General features: G+C 42.9%; 1 protein-coding gene across 1 annotated transcript; it reads right to left on the bottom strand.

The window, feature by feature from the left end:
• Window positions 1–679: 679 nt before the first annotated feature.
• LOC308379830 (uncharacterized protein) lies at window positions 680–16,271 on the bottom strand (the record flags this gene model as incomplete). The annotated part of the gene is given in 8 exon segments (XM_080857092.1): window positions 680–789; window positions 4,724–4,883; window positions 5,296–5,519; window positions 14,150–14,302; window positions 14,412–14,574; window positions 16,110–16,196; window positions 16,200–16,202; window positions 16,206–16,271. Coding segments are annotated over 8 exon segments (966 nt in total).
• Window positions 16,272–17,441: the final 1,170 nt, after the last annotated feature.

The following is a 17,441-nucleotide window of genomic DNA, read 5'->3' as shown; positions in this document are numbered from 1 at the left end:
GATCTCTGACCATGACACCGACAGACCCAGGGAGCCCTCCGAGGTCAATTATCGTCCGATTCCTCGACTACAGAACTAAGGAATTGGTAATTCAGGAAGCATGGAAACACCGAGGAGGAGTGATTTACAAAGGGCAGAAGATCTTCTTTGACCAAGACTACACGTCTGACATCCAGCAGAAACGAAAGCAAGTGAGGGAGGTGATAAAGCAGCTTAAAGAGAAGAACATAAAAGCTCAATCGCCGTTCCCTGCCAAGCTGAAAATCCACCTGAGGACGGGAGCTAAGACCTTCATGACACTGTCGGATGCGGCACCTACACTTCATGCTATCGGTATCCATGTGCAACCTGATGAACGGGAGACACTCTGGGCGGAACTTTTACGGAATAGCTGGACTGAGACTTCAACATCAAACAGAGCGAACGTGATGTCCAATGCAGATCTGAAGAGCTTCCTTCACAGCGCTAACGAAGGTCAAAACACACTGGACTGTGAGTAGGCTTTGAAGGAAATGAAGAATCATCTTATTGGTAAGATAAATATGTTCTGGCTAGTTTTATCATAGTAAGTTTATTAACATTATGTAAAAAAAACTGGTTCTCCTCAACCGAGGAGCCTTTTCTTTTTTGTTTCTTTACGCTCCACTTCGACGAGCACTACAGCCCAGATAGCATTAGGTTAGCGGCCCACCAGCGGCAGAGTTGGCGGTCCAACGGCGGTACCCACCGGTGGCCCGCTGGAGTTTTGCTCATCGGTTCTCTGGTGGTCCGTCGGCGGCTCAAAAGCGGCTGCAGATAAAGGGCCGCCCTTGTGCCGCTTTTGAGCCGCCGGCGAACCACCAGAGAACCGATGGTAATAATAATAATAATGCATTTTATTTGTATAGCACACTTTCACAATACAAAGATGTCTCAAGGTGCTTAACAGGGTCACAATAGCAATTTTAAACAGTGCATTCAAAACAATACAGAAAAGAAATAAAAGAAAAACAGAAACCAGGACTTTAGGAGAAGGCAGATATAAAAAGATGGGTTTTGAGGTGGGATTTAAAAGTAGTGATGGAGTCCAAAGCCCTAATGTCAGGGGCGGACTGGGACAAAAAATCGGCCCGGGCATTTTGAACCAGACCGGCCCACTAAATTCGATAACACACATTTTCAGTCTTTTTGGTCTCTAGAATGTCTACACCAACCAGGCTTTTAGCTAGCAGGGCGTCTGCCCTATAGTCTACTAAAAAAATAAGAAGAAATGGGACGGCCTACTTTTAGGCAGGACGGCCTAAAGACGCCCTATTTTTCTCCCGTTTTACCGGTTAACTTCGCTGAATGTGATCAAAATTCACCGTTTCAGTCGCTTCAGTGCTTAGCGAAGTCTAGAATCATACATATGCCCTGCCAATTAGAAAAATAGCATTGCTGTATGTATTCCCGCTACAACAACGTAACATCATGATTCCAACGAAACATTGATTCACGGGCTCGCAGAAGCTACAGAAGACAGCTGTCTCACCGCACGTCACTGAACCTACTACTTTATGATTTCAACAAGAGTTTGTGTGGTGGTGGTCTTAATTAATCTAAATTCAATACAATACAATACAATATACATCATACACTTTAAAGCTAGGTTTAGAATACGGAGGTCTAAGATCGGTCGATATTTTCCGTCCTTTTTTGGAAACCAGAAAATAGCGACTGAAGAACCCCCTGTTCTTGTCTCCGAGAGGTAGCCTACAGACCGTATTGCTCCCTTTCCTAGAAGGGAGTCTATTTCCTCCTGTAGGAAACGCGCTTGATGAGGTGGCACTAGCGTAAAACGGGCGGAGCGTATAACGGGCTATCATAATTCGGTATCTGGACAAATTGGCATATTTTCGGAATACCAGGGTTTGGGAATACTGGGCTTTCGGAACATTGACATGGCACCGCGCACCAATAGGCTAAAGGGCTAGCCCACCACTCAAACACACAACATAGAGTGTAGGCTAACGGCTGGCTGTTTCAGAGTAGAGTAGGCTGAGGGCTAGCAACAGCTACAGACTTGTCTTGTATTTACAATGTAAACGAACTTGGTCAAAGAAAACAGGTCCTAAGTCAAACATATTTTAGAGACGTTTTAATTCATGATCAGTAAGCCTACCGTAGGTCGTTGTATCGTATCTCCCTGGCTGTCGCCACCAGCACTGTCATCCACGGGAGCTGATGATGCCCTGCCGTGGCAAACATTTCCGATATTTTGGCACATTTGGCAGCGTTGGCTTGAAGAGCAAGCCTCTTCTTATCTCGCAGTTTCTCCGCACCCCCTCTTCGCTTTTTCTCCATTTAGGACTGGAGTATTCTAACGAAAGGTGCGTTTCTGTACATCGACCAAGCTAAAGGTAGAAGGTGTTTGGTGATATGATTGGACGAGCCCCAAGTCACTAAAGAAGACAGCCAATGGGCCGCAGACTAGCGTGCGCGTGTCAAGCATGTCAAGGCCATGGGCCACGCTTGTTTACCGTCCTAATGCATTATGTAGGCAGGTCCAAATCGAAAGGGGTTGGTGTTGGGTCAGCCCAGGGGATGTGATTGGGCCAGCCCAGTGTCAATAGGGCCGCTCATGAACTACTTTCGTGGGCCAGCCGGTCAGACCATTATATGGGGAAAAAAATAAAAAATTAAAATTATTTTATTATTTTAAATTATTAAAAACTATCGGCCCATATTGCACTTCGGCCCAGCGGGCAAACGCCCGGTATGCCCGATGGCCAGTCCGTCCCTGCCTAATGTTCTCCGGGAGCTTGTTCCAGAGTCATGGCCCCAGCGAGGAGAAGGCACGATCTCCCATTCTGGACATATTTGTCCGGGGAACTAGCCTGACGATGTCATACTCATGATTCTAGTCAGAATATGAGTCTGATACCGAACCTTTGGGCTGTGATTATGGGGCGCGTTTCAACGAACCAGGAAAGAAAATGCCTTTTCGCTGAATTGGATATCTAGAACCAATCAGAGCAACGTAGTAGCCTATTACCATCTGATAGATTAAACTTTTACCTGATCCCGTAGGAAGGACGGCAAAAACATCTTTTCAATCGACAAATGCCTTGATCGCGTTTCTCTGTTCCTCTTTCAAAATGAATGCGCTGTCAATGTCTGTTGAGATATGCCTGCTCACGTTAATTAATTAGCATTAAGGCTACAAGCTACAGTTAGTTTCAATGGGTTTTTTGTGTACACGTTAGCAATGATCTAACAATAATGGTCTAGAGAGCTTTAGTTAAGACAAAAAATACTCTGCAACATTCGTGTTGCACATGCACAACTAACCGAGTCAATGTAGACATTAAAAAGTCGTGTAGATAGCTTAATTCACATAAAATATTCCCCACTAAGCACCCTAGACGCGGCCATCTTGGTCGGAGTTTGAATCTACCGGTTAATTCAACTCAAGCGTTGGTATCTGTCCATCAACGTATAAAGCCCGCCCTGACAATTTGATTGGTCCGGTTTCATCCTACCGATGAAACTCTCTCCCAATTAGCCCAGAGCCAGACCAAATCTCCCTGACAAAATGTATTGTGGGCGGGGTTTGGGCTGGTCTCCAGGCTACCGGGGAACTGAAAGAAGGTTTGCTTGTCCAGACCTAAGAGTCCTTGGTTTGAGATGAGGGGTGAGGAGATCCTGGAGATAGGCCGGACCGGTGGTGTTTATGGCCTTATTTATGGGCTTATAGGCCGGACCGGTGGTGTTTATTGGGCCACCAGCTTCGAATTGGCCTTATTTATGGCCTTTATGGTCTTATTTATGGCCATAATAATTCAAATGATGTACTAAAATAGTCATCTAATACATTACAACACTTTCCATTTGCCCTCAATCAAAAAAATTACAATTATTTACTGGGCTTACCAAAGTTACCAAAATGTACCAAGGTAAAGACAGCCTGCTGATGAGAAACCTATAATGTGTTCTATAATTTAGTAATCCAGTACAAAAACATATATCCTCAGCAACTATTAAACAGACTCACCACACATAGGCTATTAGGTTATAAGTGAAAGAAAGTTTAATAGGCCTAATGGCAAACATGGCCTCATTGAAACAAAAGAAATTAGGCTCAACACTCTCCATCCCCATTCACCACCCTTTTCTGCCTGTCTTTTCTCCCTCCCTCCCTGTCAGCCGACCCCTTCAAATACAAGGAGACTTATTTTTGAAGCTCCTCTTCAGTGGGTGTGGTTACCACTCTCCGAACAGCTCCTGTAGTAAAACAAAGAGTAAGTGAGATGTTGTGTATGGATGAATATGCATGGATTCACGTGTTTATAAACACGGTGTTGTGAGGAGGGGCAAGACACCAGCAGCCAACCACGTAAGCAATTTTTTTAGCTTACAACCTCCAACAATCAGCGGTTGAGTTGTGCGCAGCTAGTGTCGCGCAGCTGGGAGAAAACAAAAATGTAGAACCCATGTAGTGTATATAAACTTCACTTCCCCAGAATGCCATGCGTTTAGACGGGGGCTACATAAGCTCCCCATTCAACACTCTTCTGTACCGCAAAGATACACAGACAGCCTTCATGTATAATAGGATCCAGTAGTTAAATAAAGTTCAGTTTTAATGTTCAGCACTTTAATGTCTGCCTTCATCAATGTGTATGCGTGCCCTCACAAAATGCTTTTTTTTTGCCAGGGGTTATATACTTGAACACATTCACAATAGTTTCACAAAATCACTTACTGTGCAACACACTCTTCAGGTGAAGGGACTTGAAAGCGATCTTTCCAGCTGCGCCAGTCCAATTCATTTGGAGCGCCAGGGACCTCCTGAAAGCCCGGCCCATCATCCTCTTCACTGCGTCTTTGGTGGTTTTCCCTCCCAAAATAGCAAGTATGTTCACCTGAAATGCAAAGACCAAAATTACAGTGGCATAACTCCCAGTCAAACATTTGAGCTGTTTTGCTATATGGTGACAAAAATGGACAACATGTCATGTATTCAGCACACAACGCTCCACTTGGGAATGAGAGTCAAGTTTAACAACACAACATGGAAGTGGATAGCCTGGCTCTTAATATGACGTGGTCAACATTTAAATGTAGTGGGGAAGGGAAAACAGATGTGAAACGCGACAGGTGTTTCAGATGCACACATGGTCTCAGTTCCCGGCATTCATTCCATGATTTGAATGGCATTTTTGAATCATTGAGTAGTCAACATTAAAGCAAGGCAGAGCCACATTCATTACGAGAGCCAGGCTAGGAATTGTATAGCTACAATAATCATATTGCAAAACATTTAAAAAGACATACCAGTTGATTTTTTAGGACCACATCAGATGCAAGCCGCCTCTCCAGCTCGTCCAGGTCCTCAGCATTGCTCAATGGCATGTTGGTGTCTTCCACAAGGCCAAGATCTGCCACACCACCACCACCTAGTCTCTGTAACATGGATGTGTTGACCGCCGCCTGCTGCGTCACCTCCTTCAGCTCCTCCTCAATTGTGCGGAGGTGCTGTAGAACAAGTCTGTAAAAATCTATGAATAAAAAAATATATATTAGAATTGGTATGACACAAAAAGTGTATGTAATGTAAAGAAGTTGAGACTGAAATTGCCTGACTTAATCAGGGATGCATGTCCTTCCCACATAATGAGGCATTCATGGCTTGTTTCTCCCTTAATATTGGCGCCAGATTAATGAAAATGCAGTTCCGCCTTGCTGGGGTGGTACTGGCAGAGATGTGGGCGAAGTTGACGGAGGAGTGGTGGTCTGACTTGTTAACTCTGTTGAACAGATTGGAAATGAAAAGGCATACTTAGTGAGATGATTACTGCAATGGCAGGGTTCATACAACAATTTGTGCTAAATTTGTTCCCTTTTTACTACCATCAAGATGTTTTATACTACCAAAGCAAAAGGTGGAGAGTAAGGTAATGCAATACCTTTCCAAAACACAAACACATTTAACTACACCTCATTCCACAATGAACAAAGCAGCTGGCATTTGGAGAGGGGTGTGGACTGTCAACTGGTGTGCACTGTATTATGTATTTACTGGCATGGCTGGAGTTGAGGAAAGTAGCGGAGAGCGGTGGTGCTACTGGCAGAGCAGTAACGGTGGTCAACTCTGTTGAACAGATTGGAAAAGTAAAGGCGTGTTTAGTGAAATGATAACTGCAATGGTATGACATTACACTTAACTGGCACTTTTGTCCAAAACAATGAACAAAGCAATTGGCAATTGAAGAGTATTTACCGGCATCGATGGAGTTGAAAAATGTTGCTGGGTGCTGTGGTGGAGTTGGCAAAATAATGGTGGGTCCTCTCCATTCTGTTGAACAGATTGGAAAAGTAAAGGCGTGTTGAGTGAAATAAACAAAGGTAAAAAAGAGGTGAAGATTTAATTGATTGTACCTCCACAAAGTCTTCTGCCAGGCTCACTGTATGCTGTTTGAAAGAGATTAAGATTATGGTAAAAATGGTTTCCAACGCGACACGGATTTCAGCATGGACAAAGTCCCAGATTTCATAAAGCAAATTATGTATTTATCCGCATGGCTTGTGCTACATTTGTTCCCTTTTTACTACCAACAAGATGTTTTATACTACCAAAGCAAAAGGTGGAGAGTAAGGTAATGCAATACCTTTCCAAAACACAAACACATTTAACTACACCTCATTCCACAATGAACAAAGCAGCTGGCATTTGGAGAGGGGTGTGGACTGTCAACTGGTGTGCACTGTATTATGTATTTACTGGCATGGCTGGAGTTGAGGAAAGTAGCGGAGAGCGGTGGTGCTACTGGCAGAGCAGTAACGGTGGTCAACTCTGTTGAACAGATTGGAAAAGTAAAAGCGTGGTAAGTTACACTTAACTGGCACTTTTAAAGCAACTTATAAAATGAACAAAGCAATGCTATGCAGAGGGCATGGTGGCAAATGTGTGTGCACAAAAAGTCAAAGAGACCATGATAGAGAGAGGAGATAGAGACCATGACAAAGCATAAATATAAAAAAAATGGAATTTCTTTTCAGAGAGATCACTAACCTGAATTTGGAATAGTTTTTTTTTTTTGCTGGTGCTCTTGGGATTTTTGGAGGCGGGGGGAGATTCCGATTGTCATCGTCTTCACTGGAGTAGTCGGGCAGGGAAAATTTCATATTTGGCCTTGAGATGAAACAAATTACAAAATTACAACAAGTTAAGGGTATTATCATTGGTGAATTGATGATTAGTTATAAATGCCATAATGTTACACATGTTAACACATACTCCGCCTTTCTATAAATAACCAACCGAATAAGAAGTATTATTATTATTTAAAAAAGACATCCGTGTGGTACCAGATTTTCTTCCCTTTTTATATAATATTGCACATCATTGTGAAAAAATATGATGATCTTACTTTCTTTTTCTTTTCATATCATCATCGGTGGTATCCAATGACTCTCCTTTTTTTGCCTTCATATAAAAATGGTGGGCCTTTTCATACGTATCTATACCAAACAACAACAAAATCAAACAAACAACATTCCAATAGTTAACCTGAAACATTTTCTCCCAAAGCAAAACACTACATTATGATGTGTAAATATACACAAATCCTACCTTTAACTTTAAGTATGACCACTGGATACAAGGTCCATGTCTGGGGGTCAGGGGATTCATTTGCTAAGGCAGTCTTCTTGACTTTTTCTTGGGATGTGTAAGGTGGCCAGTAGCATTTATTATTGGAAGCAATCCATGTGTTGGGAACAGTAAAAATGAACCCCTCCTCGGGGAAGGACACAACTAAATACATTTCTTAATAAATAAAAATATCTTGTTTCTTGTATGATGTATCTTGTATGTCTGTTGAAGGGAGAAATAGTGACATGTTAATGCTCAATACCTATATAATAATATAATAACAATTGCTACAGCAATTCCACATGAGTTGGGACACTTAAATACAAAATGATCTACTATAATTTCTAAAACATTCAATCCATTCATCAGATTTAGGATATGGGCAGATACAACATATCAGCTGTTAAAACTGAACAAAACTGTGACACTTACGCGAACATACAAAAACAGGAGTGCTACTGGTGTACCATTGGTAGCCCAGCAAAACCATCCTTAACTGGAAGGAGGACATATTTCCTCTTTATGTGGGCAGCTAGAGTGTGGTGCAGTTGGGGTGTCAGGGCAGATAGATGATAGATGCCAACTTCAGAGGATTCAAGGGGACAGTGGAAGAGGTTGCAGAGCTTTGTGAATGGCCTAAACATGTGGAGGTCTGCCTTGTTGTCAATTACCACTATCCTTCCCCCAGCTAGCTCCACACAACGGTCACTGGCTGAAACCTGGATGACGGCCCCCTGAACAGTCATTTTTTTTAACTGCTTGATTACACTAATGTGAGGTGGTACAGGGCCACTGAAATGCTCGATGGATAGACTGGACTTCACACTATTAACACACTCGCTGGACTTAAAGCTCCTCTCAGGCAAGCGGCGGATGACCTGTTCTAGTGGCTTGTTTGGCTTTCTGAACATGTGTTTTAGTTGCCCAAGGAAGTTCTCAAATGGGAAGCATGATACGTTGTCTAACACTCCATACTTCTCTGTTTGTGCACTAAGGTGAACTAATGCATGCATGTTGTACCCAACGTACTCCCTACCATAGACTTCGCTGCAGTGCTTTACAAATGCCAAGAGTAGGGTGTGGGCATAATCTGCCTTATCTCCCACTTAGGTGACACTAAGTAAGATGGTCATGGCCACAGACAGCAACATAAAGTTGTCATAAATTGGTGTCGGCACTCTACCCTTTAAGCATGCTGGCCCAGGATATAGTAGGAATGAGCGAAGCTCAGTAGCTTTCCATCTCTCAAATTCGGACAGAGGTCGGGGCTTACGGTTGAACTCGCTTGGAAGATGGGAACGATAGCGCAAGAGTTCAGTTGACACCTCTTTTACAGCAGGTGTACCTATGCGAGTGTGTAATGGTTTTTTCATCCAGAAGTACAACAGTTTCCGCCCTACCCCTAAGCAAACCACATGCATGTAGTCATGGGGAAACTGTGTGACCATTCCTACAGACAGAAGGCTGAATGGACTAAATCCAGTGAAATGCTGATCATCATTTAATTCCTCCAAATTATGACTGTCTAGTCGAGCAGGTGCATCAAATTGTGGAAATGTCATCCTATCCTGATAGGTTACTCCCTTTAGATGGCATTTGTGACAGCAAAAAAAATCCTGTGTGACCCTTTGAACTTCTGACAAATGCGCGTGCAGGTGCATCACAAACTACTGCAGACAGGGCGACTGAAACAGAGGCACCCTGGTAACAGAAGCCATCTCTCTCCAGAAGACGTACGTCACTAACAAAGTCTGTCAGAAAGTCAAGGGTTGTCGGTTTGTGATTTCCAAAGTAAATTCCTATAACAAAAGGATCCTTATTTGTTTGTTCCTGATTTTTGAAACACTCAATTAGTCCTAAAACTGGCCAGAACTGGGCATTTGAACTTTTGTAGAGGGGCAGGCCATCAATGTTCACTTGTATTGTTAAAGGCAAAGGATGGTTCTTTTTGGAAAGATGAGACGAAATGGCGTCATTAAAACCGAAATGATAGTAAGTACCACCTGAAACACTTTTAACATCATGAGTGGTTTTTGTTTTCAGTAATGTTCTTGGATCTTTTGGCAACCCATGAAATTTGCAAGACAGAATGGATAGTAGATCCCCTAACGCAGCATGGCTGATCCTTCTCCTAACTGCCCACTGTGCTAACTGACTTTGTGTGTCGTCGCTGTCATGATGATGATCATCATTATCATTATCATCATCATCATCATCGTCATCACTCACTCCACCATCACTATCATCATCATTGTCATGGGCCTGCTCACACACTGTAGTGCTACTCTGTCCTGAAAGGGCCAGCTCACACACTGTTGTCCTGCTTTGTCCTGGTAGGACATAGTCCCCACTACCCTCAGTCACTTCATATACCCCTTCCCCCCCCCACACTTTGCTGAAGAGGAAGCGAGGCTCTGTAAATCCATTTCCACCCCTCTAGTTATTCTTCTACGTTTGCTCTAGTAACTGGACATTGTACCACGAGTGTTGCCTATTAAATTAAATTCCTAAATGACCTTACAGTGTATGCCTACAGACTGTTGTTGGTCACCTATAAAGAGAGAGAGAAAGTGAAAAACACATCACTATCTGTTCTTCACAAGAGACAGCTGCATCAACTCACTCTCTCTCTCACACACACACACACACACACAAAACAGAAACGTGTGGGGCTAGCACTATGGGTATGATAACAGCCAAGGCTTGTTCGAGAGAGGGTGGCCTACCAGAATTATTATTATTATAATTATTATATTATTAACCATTTTTTGGTGACAGGACCTGTGTTAAACCTCATACGCCATCCATAAACCCAAGTAGTCTTAATTTCGAAAAAGTCATACTGTGATTTGTCTTTGCCCATCAACCCACGACATCTAAAACTGCTTGTCGATCAATACCCCATTTCGCGATAGCATCGTTGCTAACCAGTTAGCAACTTACTAGGTTTCCAATGGGAAATTGTATTGCAAGTAAGTTGCTAACTTAGTTAGCAACGATGTTGTCGAGAAACACACACCAGGGTACTGTTCGGCGACGCTCGCTAAGCGGTTTAGCGAGCTAAATTCCAGGCTAAAAAAAGAACACAGCCGCTTTAGCGAGTTCGCCGTAGCAACTTTTGCTCAATAACCATGGTAATTAATCGCTTAGCCCTAGCCTGCTCCAGGGCAGGCTAAGCAAAGTTTAGCTGGCTAAACTTGCCACACCCACGCCAAAAGGAGGGATCCCATTGACAATGAGTCATATTAATAGTTTGATTAGCGTAGGAAGAGTTCTTTGCGATCGCCAAGAAGATCCATTTTCCATCATGATGAGTTCTTGTATGAGTGCTACCGATCCACCCGACAAGGAATAATTAATTTAAAAGACCTTCTTGAGTCATTTATTGCATACACCACCGTCGAACATTGAATGTATTTTTGTAATGTCGGCGATGCGGAGAACAAAGCACTCATAATTATATGACATTGGTAGAGTTGATAAACCAGAAATAACTTTCATTCGCAGCCTGAAACGTGATTTTTAGTTTGCATATGAATAGCCTACTAACGTTTTCTTTGATCCCAGGAAATTTGAGCACATAACCCATCTCCATTACAGAGATATTGGCTAAAGTTGTTTTACCTACTTTAACTTACATCATTTCAAACGTTTAGTTTTGCAAACGTGTCTAATTGTTGTGCAGTAGTGAATGGAGGATGGTGGATGTGGATGGTAAGGTGGATGCATGATAAGAAGAGAGAAATAAACACAATTTATTTGCATTGCTTCAATTTATTGAATTTCTCACATTTAGTCATTTAGCAGACGGTTTTATTCAAAGCGATTTAAAACTACAACTCTTACAAAGGTGAGGGGAGTCGAAACGGAGATCTGCTGCATACAAGTCATACGCTCTACCCACTGCACCAAAGTCTATGTTCGGCACACGAAAAGATATCAGTTGTTAGACAGCCTATACACAGTTTCTTTAACGCTGTCGTAGTCGCAGCAGAGTTGAATTTTGACATGATTATGGTCTTGAATTCTTCATAACGCGTTCATGGTCATATCCTGCCTTAGCGGAGAAAAAAATGAGCCTTTTTCTTTGAGTTTAGACTATGTTGCCGTTATAAATATCATGGTTTTGGCGATCGACCTCCTGCCTTTTGAAGAGGGACGTGCACGCGCAATTTAGCTGATGATTTTAGCCTGGGATAAATTAACGAGAGGTTAAAATAAATTAGCGCCCGTCACCAGACGGGCTTGGCCTGTTCTCAATTAGCGAGCTAGTTAATCTCCAGTTGCGAGCTAAATTAATTATCTTAGATTCAGTTGTACGCCGAACAGGGCCCAGAAGGCTAGCCAAATTGGTCTTGTTTGTTTGTTTACATTTATCATGTGTGAGTAAAATATTCCAGCGCAGCCACTTATATACAGTGGGGAAAATAAGTATTTGAACCCCTACCAATTTCGCAAGTTTGGCCACTTGCAAAGAAATGTGTGATCTAGAATTGTAATGGTAGGTGTATTTTAACAGTGAGAAACAGAATATCAACAAAAAAAATCTGAAAACTGCATTTTATAACATTCATGACTTTATTTGCATTTGATGCAAAAAAATAAGTATTTGAACCCCCCAGCAAACAGCAAGAATTCTGGCTCACAATGACCAGTTATGTGCCCAAGAAGCACACAGATTAGTCCTCATTAGGTCTAACAAGGTACACCTGATCTCAACTGGTGACATTTATAAAAGAAACCTGTCCAAAGAATCATACTTCACACCTTCAACCTCACCTTCATGGGCAAGACCAAAGAGTTGTCCAAGGACGTCAGAGATAAGATTGTAGACCTGCACAAGGCTGGAATGGGCTACAAAACCATTGGCAAGCAGTTTGGTGAGAAGCTGACAACTATTGGTGTGATTATTCGTAAAGGGAAGCAACACCAAACAAATGTTAATCGCTCTAAGTCTGGGGCTCCATGCAAGATATCCCCTCGTGCGGTATCAGTGATCATTCGAAAGGTGCAGAATAACCCCAGAACTACACAGGGGGAGCTTGTGAATGACCTCAAGGCAGCTGGGACCACAGTCACCAAGAACTCGCAAGGTCCCCCTGCTCAAGGAAGCGCATGTACAGGGCCATCTGAAGTTTGCCATTGCACACTTGAATGATTCTAAGGAGGATTGGGAGACAGAATGTGGTCAGATGATACCAAAATCAAGCTCTTTGGCATCAACTCGACTTGCCGTGTTTGACGGGGGGGGAATGCTGAATATTACCCCAAGAGTACATCATACCCACCATCAAGCATGGAGGTGGAAACATTATGCTTTGGGGCTGTTTCTCTGCCAAGGGTACAGGACGACTCCACCGCATCAAGGGAACTATGGATGGGGCCATGTAACGTGGAATATTAGGCTTGAACCTCATTCCCTCATTTCCTCCCATTGAAAACGCAACCTTAAAGATTTGGAGAGGATCTGCAAAGAGGAGTGGACCTGGTGACCTAAGTACTAATTCATTTTTGTCAGTCAGTTTTGCTAGGGGTTCAAATACTTTATTTTTTGCATCAAATGCAAATAAAGTCATAAATGTTATAAAATGCATTTTTCTGGATTTTTTTGTTGATATTCTGTTTCTCACTGTTAATATACACCTACCAATACAATTATAGATCACACATTTCTTTGCAAGTGGCCAATCTTGTGAAATCGCCAGGGGTTCAAATACTTATTTTCCCCACTGTATTCTAGAAATGTCTTGTGAGTAGATATTTTGTGTTGGTACATTTAATGGCATTTAGAGTATTTCGGTTTGTAAATGTTATAAGAGAATTTGGCAGTCAAGTTATTCAATTCAATTCAATTCAATTTTATTTGTATAGCGCCATAACAATACAATTGCCTCTAGGCGCTTAACAGAGCCCAGAGCCTAAACCCCCTTAGTGCATGCACAACGGCAACAGGGGCAAGGAAAAACTCCCTGTTAGGCAGGAAGAAACCTTAAGCAGAACCACGGCACATAAGGGGGGACCCATCTGCTTGAGGTCGGCCGGGTGGAGACAGGAAGGTGGAAGCAACAGGGGTTATACACAGCCAGCATTTAGTCACTGGACATAATATATATACAAACATCTGGTGGTAAATACATGCACCTCCCTACCTGCAAGAATTAATTACTCCCCAAACCTCCACCTGCACCCTCAGGTCTTCAAACAGCTTGCTCCTCCGCGTCCCCAAAACCAAGCGTCGCACCATGGGCAACCGGGCCTTTTGCTCGGCAGCGCCACATTTATGGAACAGCCTCCCTGACCACCTAAGGGCAACGCAGACGCTGGATTCCTTTAAAGCTGGACTTAAGACTTTTTTATTCAGGAAGGCATTTCTGGCCTTGTGTTGAATCTTTTCTGTTATGCTTATGTTAATATTTAAATTTGTTTTTAATTGCATTGTATTATTATAGTTATTTTCTAATATGTAGGCACTCTGAGATTCCTTTGAATGAAAAGTGCTTTAAAAATAAAATGAATTATTATTATTATTATTACCTGCACTCTTCTCTAATAAGGCACAGACGTGTGTGAGCTCCTGTACAATGCGCTGCTCCATGCTGTGTTTGCCCAGACCAAAGTTCCTCAGAGTGGACAGAGCAAAGCGCCGGTGCTCTCGCCAGCTAAGGCCGACATCAGCCAGAATCACCCCTACACACACACACAAACACACACACACATATGATCAGAAAAGTTCTCTGTTCCATCTTGCCTTTCCCTCAGGCACATGGCTGATCGTGTGTGTGCGTGTGAGATTTACCTTTCCCTTTAGTCATATGGCTCATCATGATATTATTGGGTCGTCCAGTGAACCCTACTGCTTTGCTGACCAGAGCTTCTCTCAGCGCCTGCTGACCAGTCAGCACCACTGCTGGAATAGTGCCTATATACAGACTGAACACAGGACCGTACCGCTGCGCCAGCTACACACACACACACACACACATCAGAGACACTCACCGATACACACACACACACACACACACACACACATCAGAGACACTCACAGATACACACACACACACACACACATACATACACACACACACATACACATCAGATACACACACACAGACACACACACACATCAGAGACACTCACAGATTCACACACACACATCAGAGACACTCACAGATTCACACAGACAAACACACATCAGAGACATTCACAGATACACACACACACACACACACACACACATCAGAGACACTCACAGATAAACACACACACACTCAGATACTCACAGACAAAGAACACACACAACACAGATGATCACACACACACACACACACATTCACATACAAACACTCTCACAGACAAAACACAGACGCTAACACACAATCACATACAAATCACAGATGTCCGCACACACATTAGATTAATCGAAAAAAAAAAAAAAAAAGTACTAAAAACTTTCATTCCGTTCTTGACACCATGTACTGTAGTTTCCAAGGCAGTGAAAGTATACCACAGTTTACAGTGTTCCAGATAATCAAACACTGACCCCTGCTGCTCTGATTTTAAATGACATTCCTTCCACACACTGCAGGAGTGGGGTGCAGTATCTGGCCTCGCCCCTATAATGGCCCAGAGCTGACACCTGAATTGTACGACATGACTTGTCTTTCTAAAGACCACAGGCACATATTTTAAATGCAGACATGAATATTTTCTCTCTCTGAATAAGTTCAGAGAGATATGGCTGTCTGATCAACTTGTGTCTGTCAGCTCAACCTAAGGTCATCTTGAGGTCATCTGTGACGTCTGACCCACTTGTCTAGGGGTCAGCCCAGGTTGGGTAAACATGCATCACCTGTCAATCATTACTGACCGACTCTGACCATTGGACTGAGGCATTTTCTCTAATATCGCATCAGACATGCTACTACACACTAATGCTAATCAGAAAACAACAAAATCCCAACAACCACGAGAGACAACATGCTAATCAGAATACAGCTATACTAGCATCCACCCAATGCAACACCTTGTGTTAACAGACTGCTGAGTGGGTGTGTGTGTGTGTGTGTGTGTGTGCTGAGTGACATCTTTTTTTCGTGTAAATTGTCTGTGTTAACATCCGAAATGCAATAAGGCATTTCCAAAGGCAAAGCTGTATATGTCTCATATGGTTTTTATGTATGTGTTGTGTATGTGTGTGTGAGTGCGTGTATATTTTTTGTGGGTGTGCATCTGTGTGCGCACATAAATGTGCATATGGATTTGCGTCAGTCAATGTGTGTGTGTGTGTGTGTGTGTGTGTGTGTGTGTGTGTGTGTGTGTGTGCGTCTGGTTTGTCAGTGTGTGTGTGTGTGTGAATGAGTTTCCGTCAGTATGTGTGTGTGTGGGTGAGTGTGTCAATATGTGTGTGTGTGTGTGTGTGTCAGTATGTGTTAGTGTGTGTCAGTATCCAGTGTGAGTGTGTGTGTGTGTGTGTGTGTGTGTGTGTGTGTCCTACCTTGTGCAAGTCCTTCAGGGGTGTCTTGGGGTTGAGCTGAAGGAGGTTGCCAATCAGTGGCAGAGGTGTGGGTCCGGGGGGGAATCCTCAGGGTCACGACCCCACCATCAGGGAGAAGAGCAGAGAGAGACTCAGACACAGGAGAATCAGAACTCCAATCATCGTGTGTGTGTGTGACGGATTGCTCTGCAGAGGTATTACTGATTTAGCTAAAGCATACAAGAACATTACCCATAGAGAGAGAGAGGAAGAGAGAGGGTGTGTGTTAAAGAAAGGAGGGAGGAGAGAGTCCTAAATAAGCGAGTTCAGACAAGTTTGATGTGAAGTGAGGCTGTGGCTGTGTTGAACAGACAGTCTTGTCAGGCAGTTATAACTTATTTGATTATATACTCATGGAATGCCCTTCTGTGTTCTGTGTGTGACTACAGGTATGCTTGTGTTCTGTGTGAGTGTACAGGTATCAGGCATGAGAATCACTCACCTTTCAGCGAAATTCGCCGTTTTGAAAACAAAATAGGTGACCTACGTGAATCGTGTAGATTCGATGAGTTTTGTTTTTGTGTGTGTGTGGGGGGGCATATTCAGTGGCGGTAGGCGTCAGTGCTGCCAGATTGTAAATAAGGCTCAAAATGATCGTATTAGGAGGATAATATCTGTCAACACTGGGAAAGTTTGACCAATGAAAATTCTGTCTACAGTCAGAGCTCGCGCAAGAAGGTGGAACGTAAGTCTTAGATACAGTTTCCAAACGTGTAAAGACGTAACTAATTGGCAAAATCCCGGACAATTTTGATGTCCCTGCTGGACGCATTTTTTGTGTGTGACCGTAATGTAAGCATATACAACGTTAAAACACGTGTTCGGTAACTTAACGAGATGATTCATTTCAAGGGGTATAACCTTCAGATACATTTGTATAAAAAAGTTATCGTAGCCCGACCTATTATCCCGCACGACCTATTATCCCGCAAGTGCTGGTACACGTTACTTAATATTGATTTCGGTGTCATCCAGGATCGCAGATTTCGGAAAACTTAAGTCCCTGCCCAAAAAGGGTATTTAAATTAGCTTTGTAGCAAAAATTGCACATATACAGCGTATTGAAGTGTATAAGATAGGGTTGTAATACTGCGTGTACAAACCAGCCTGATACAAATAGTAGAATTTTGATTTCGCGACGTTCGGTGTAAATTCTTTTTCTTGTTGAGCTTGATTCCCAACGGCATTTTACATCAATGCGGGATAATAGGTCGTCGCCAACTGTGTTGCCATTTCGCGACTGTACAAAACAAATCGGAAAATACGTTAAGAAATGTTCCTGCTAAGAGTCAA

Source organism: Sprattus sprattus, assembly GCF_963457725.1.
Source record: "Sprattus sprattus genome assembly, chromosome: 18".
NCBI lineage: Eukaryota > Metazoa > Chordata > Actinopteri > Clupeiformes > Clupeidae > Sprattus > Sprattus sprattus.
The sequence above is the reverse complement of the archived record's forward strand: the minus strand, read 5'-3'. Positions and strand labels throughout refer to the sequence as shown.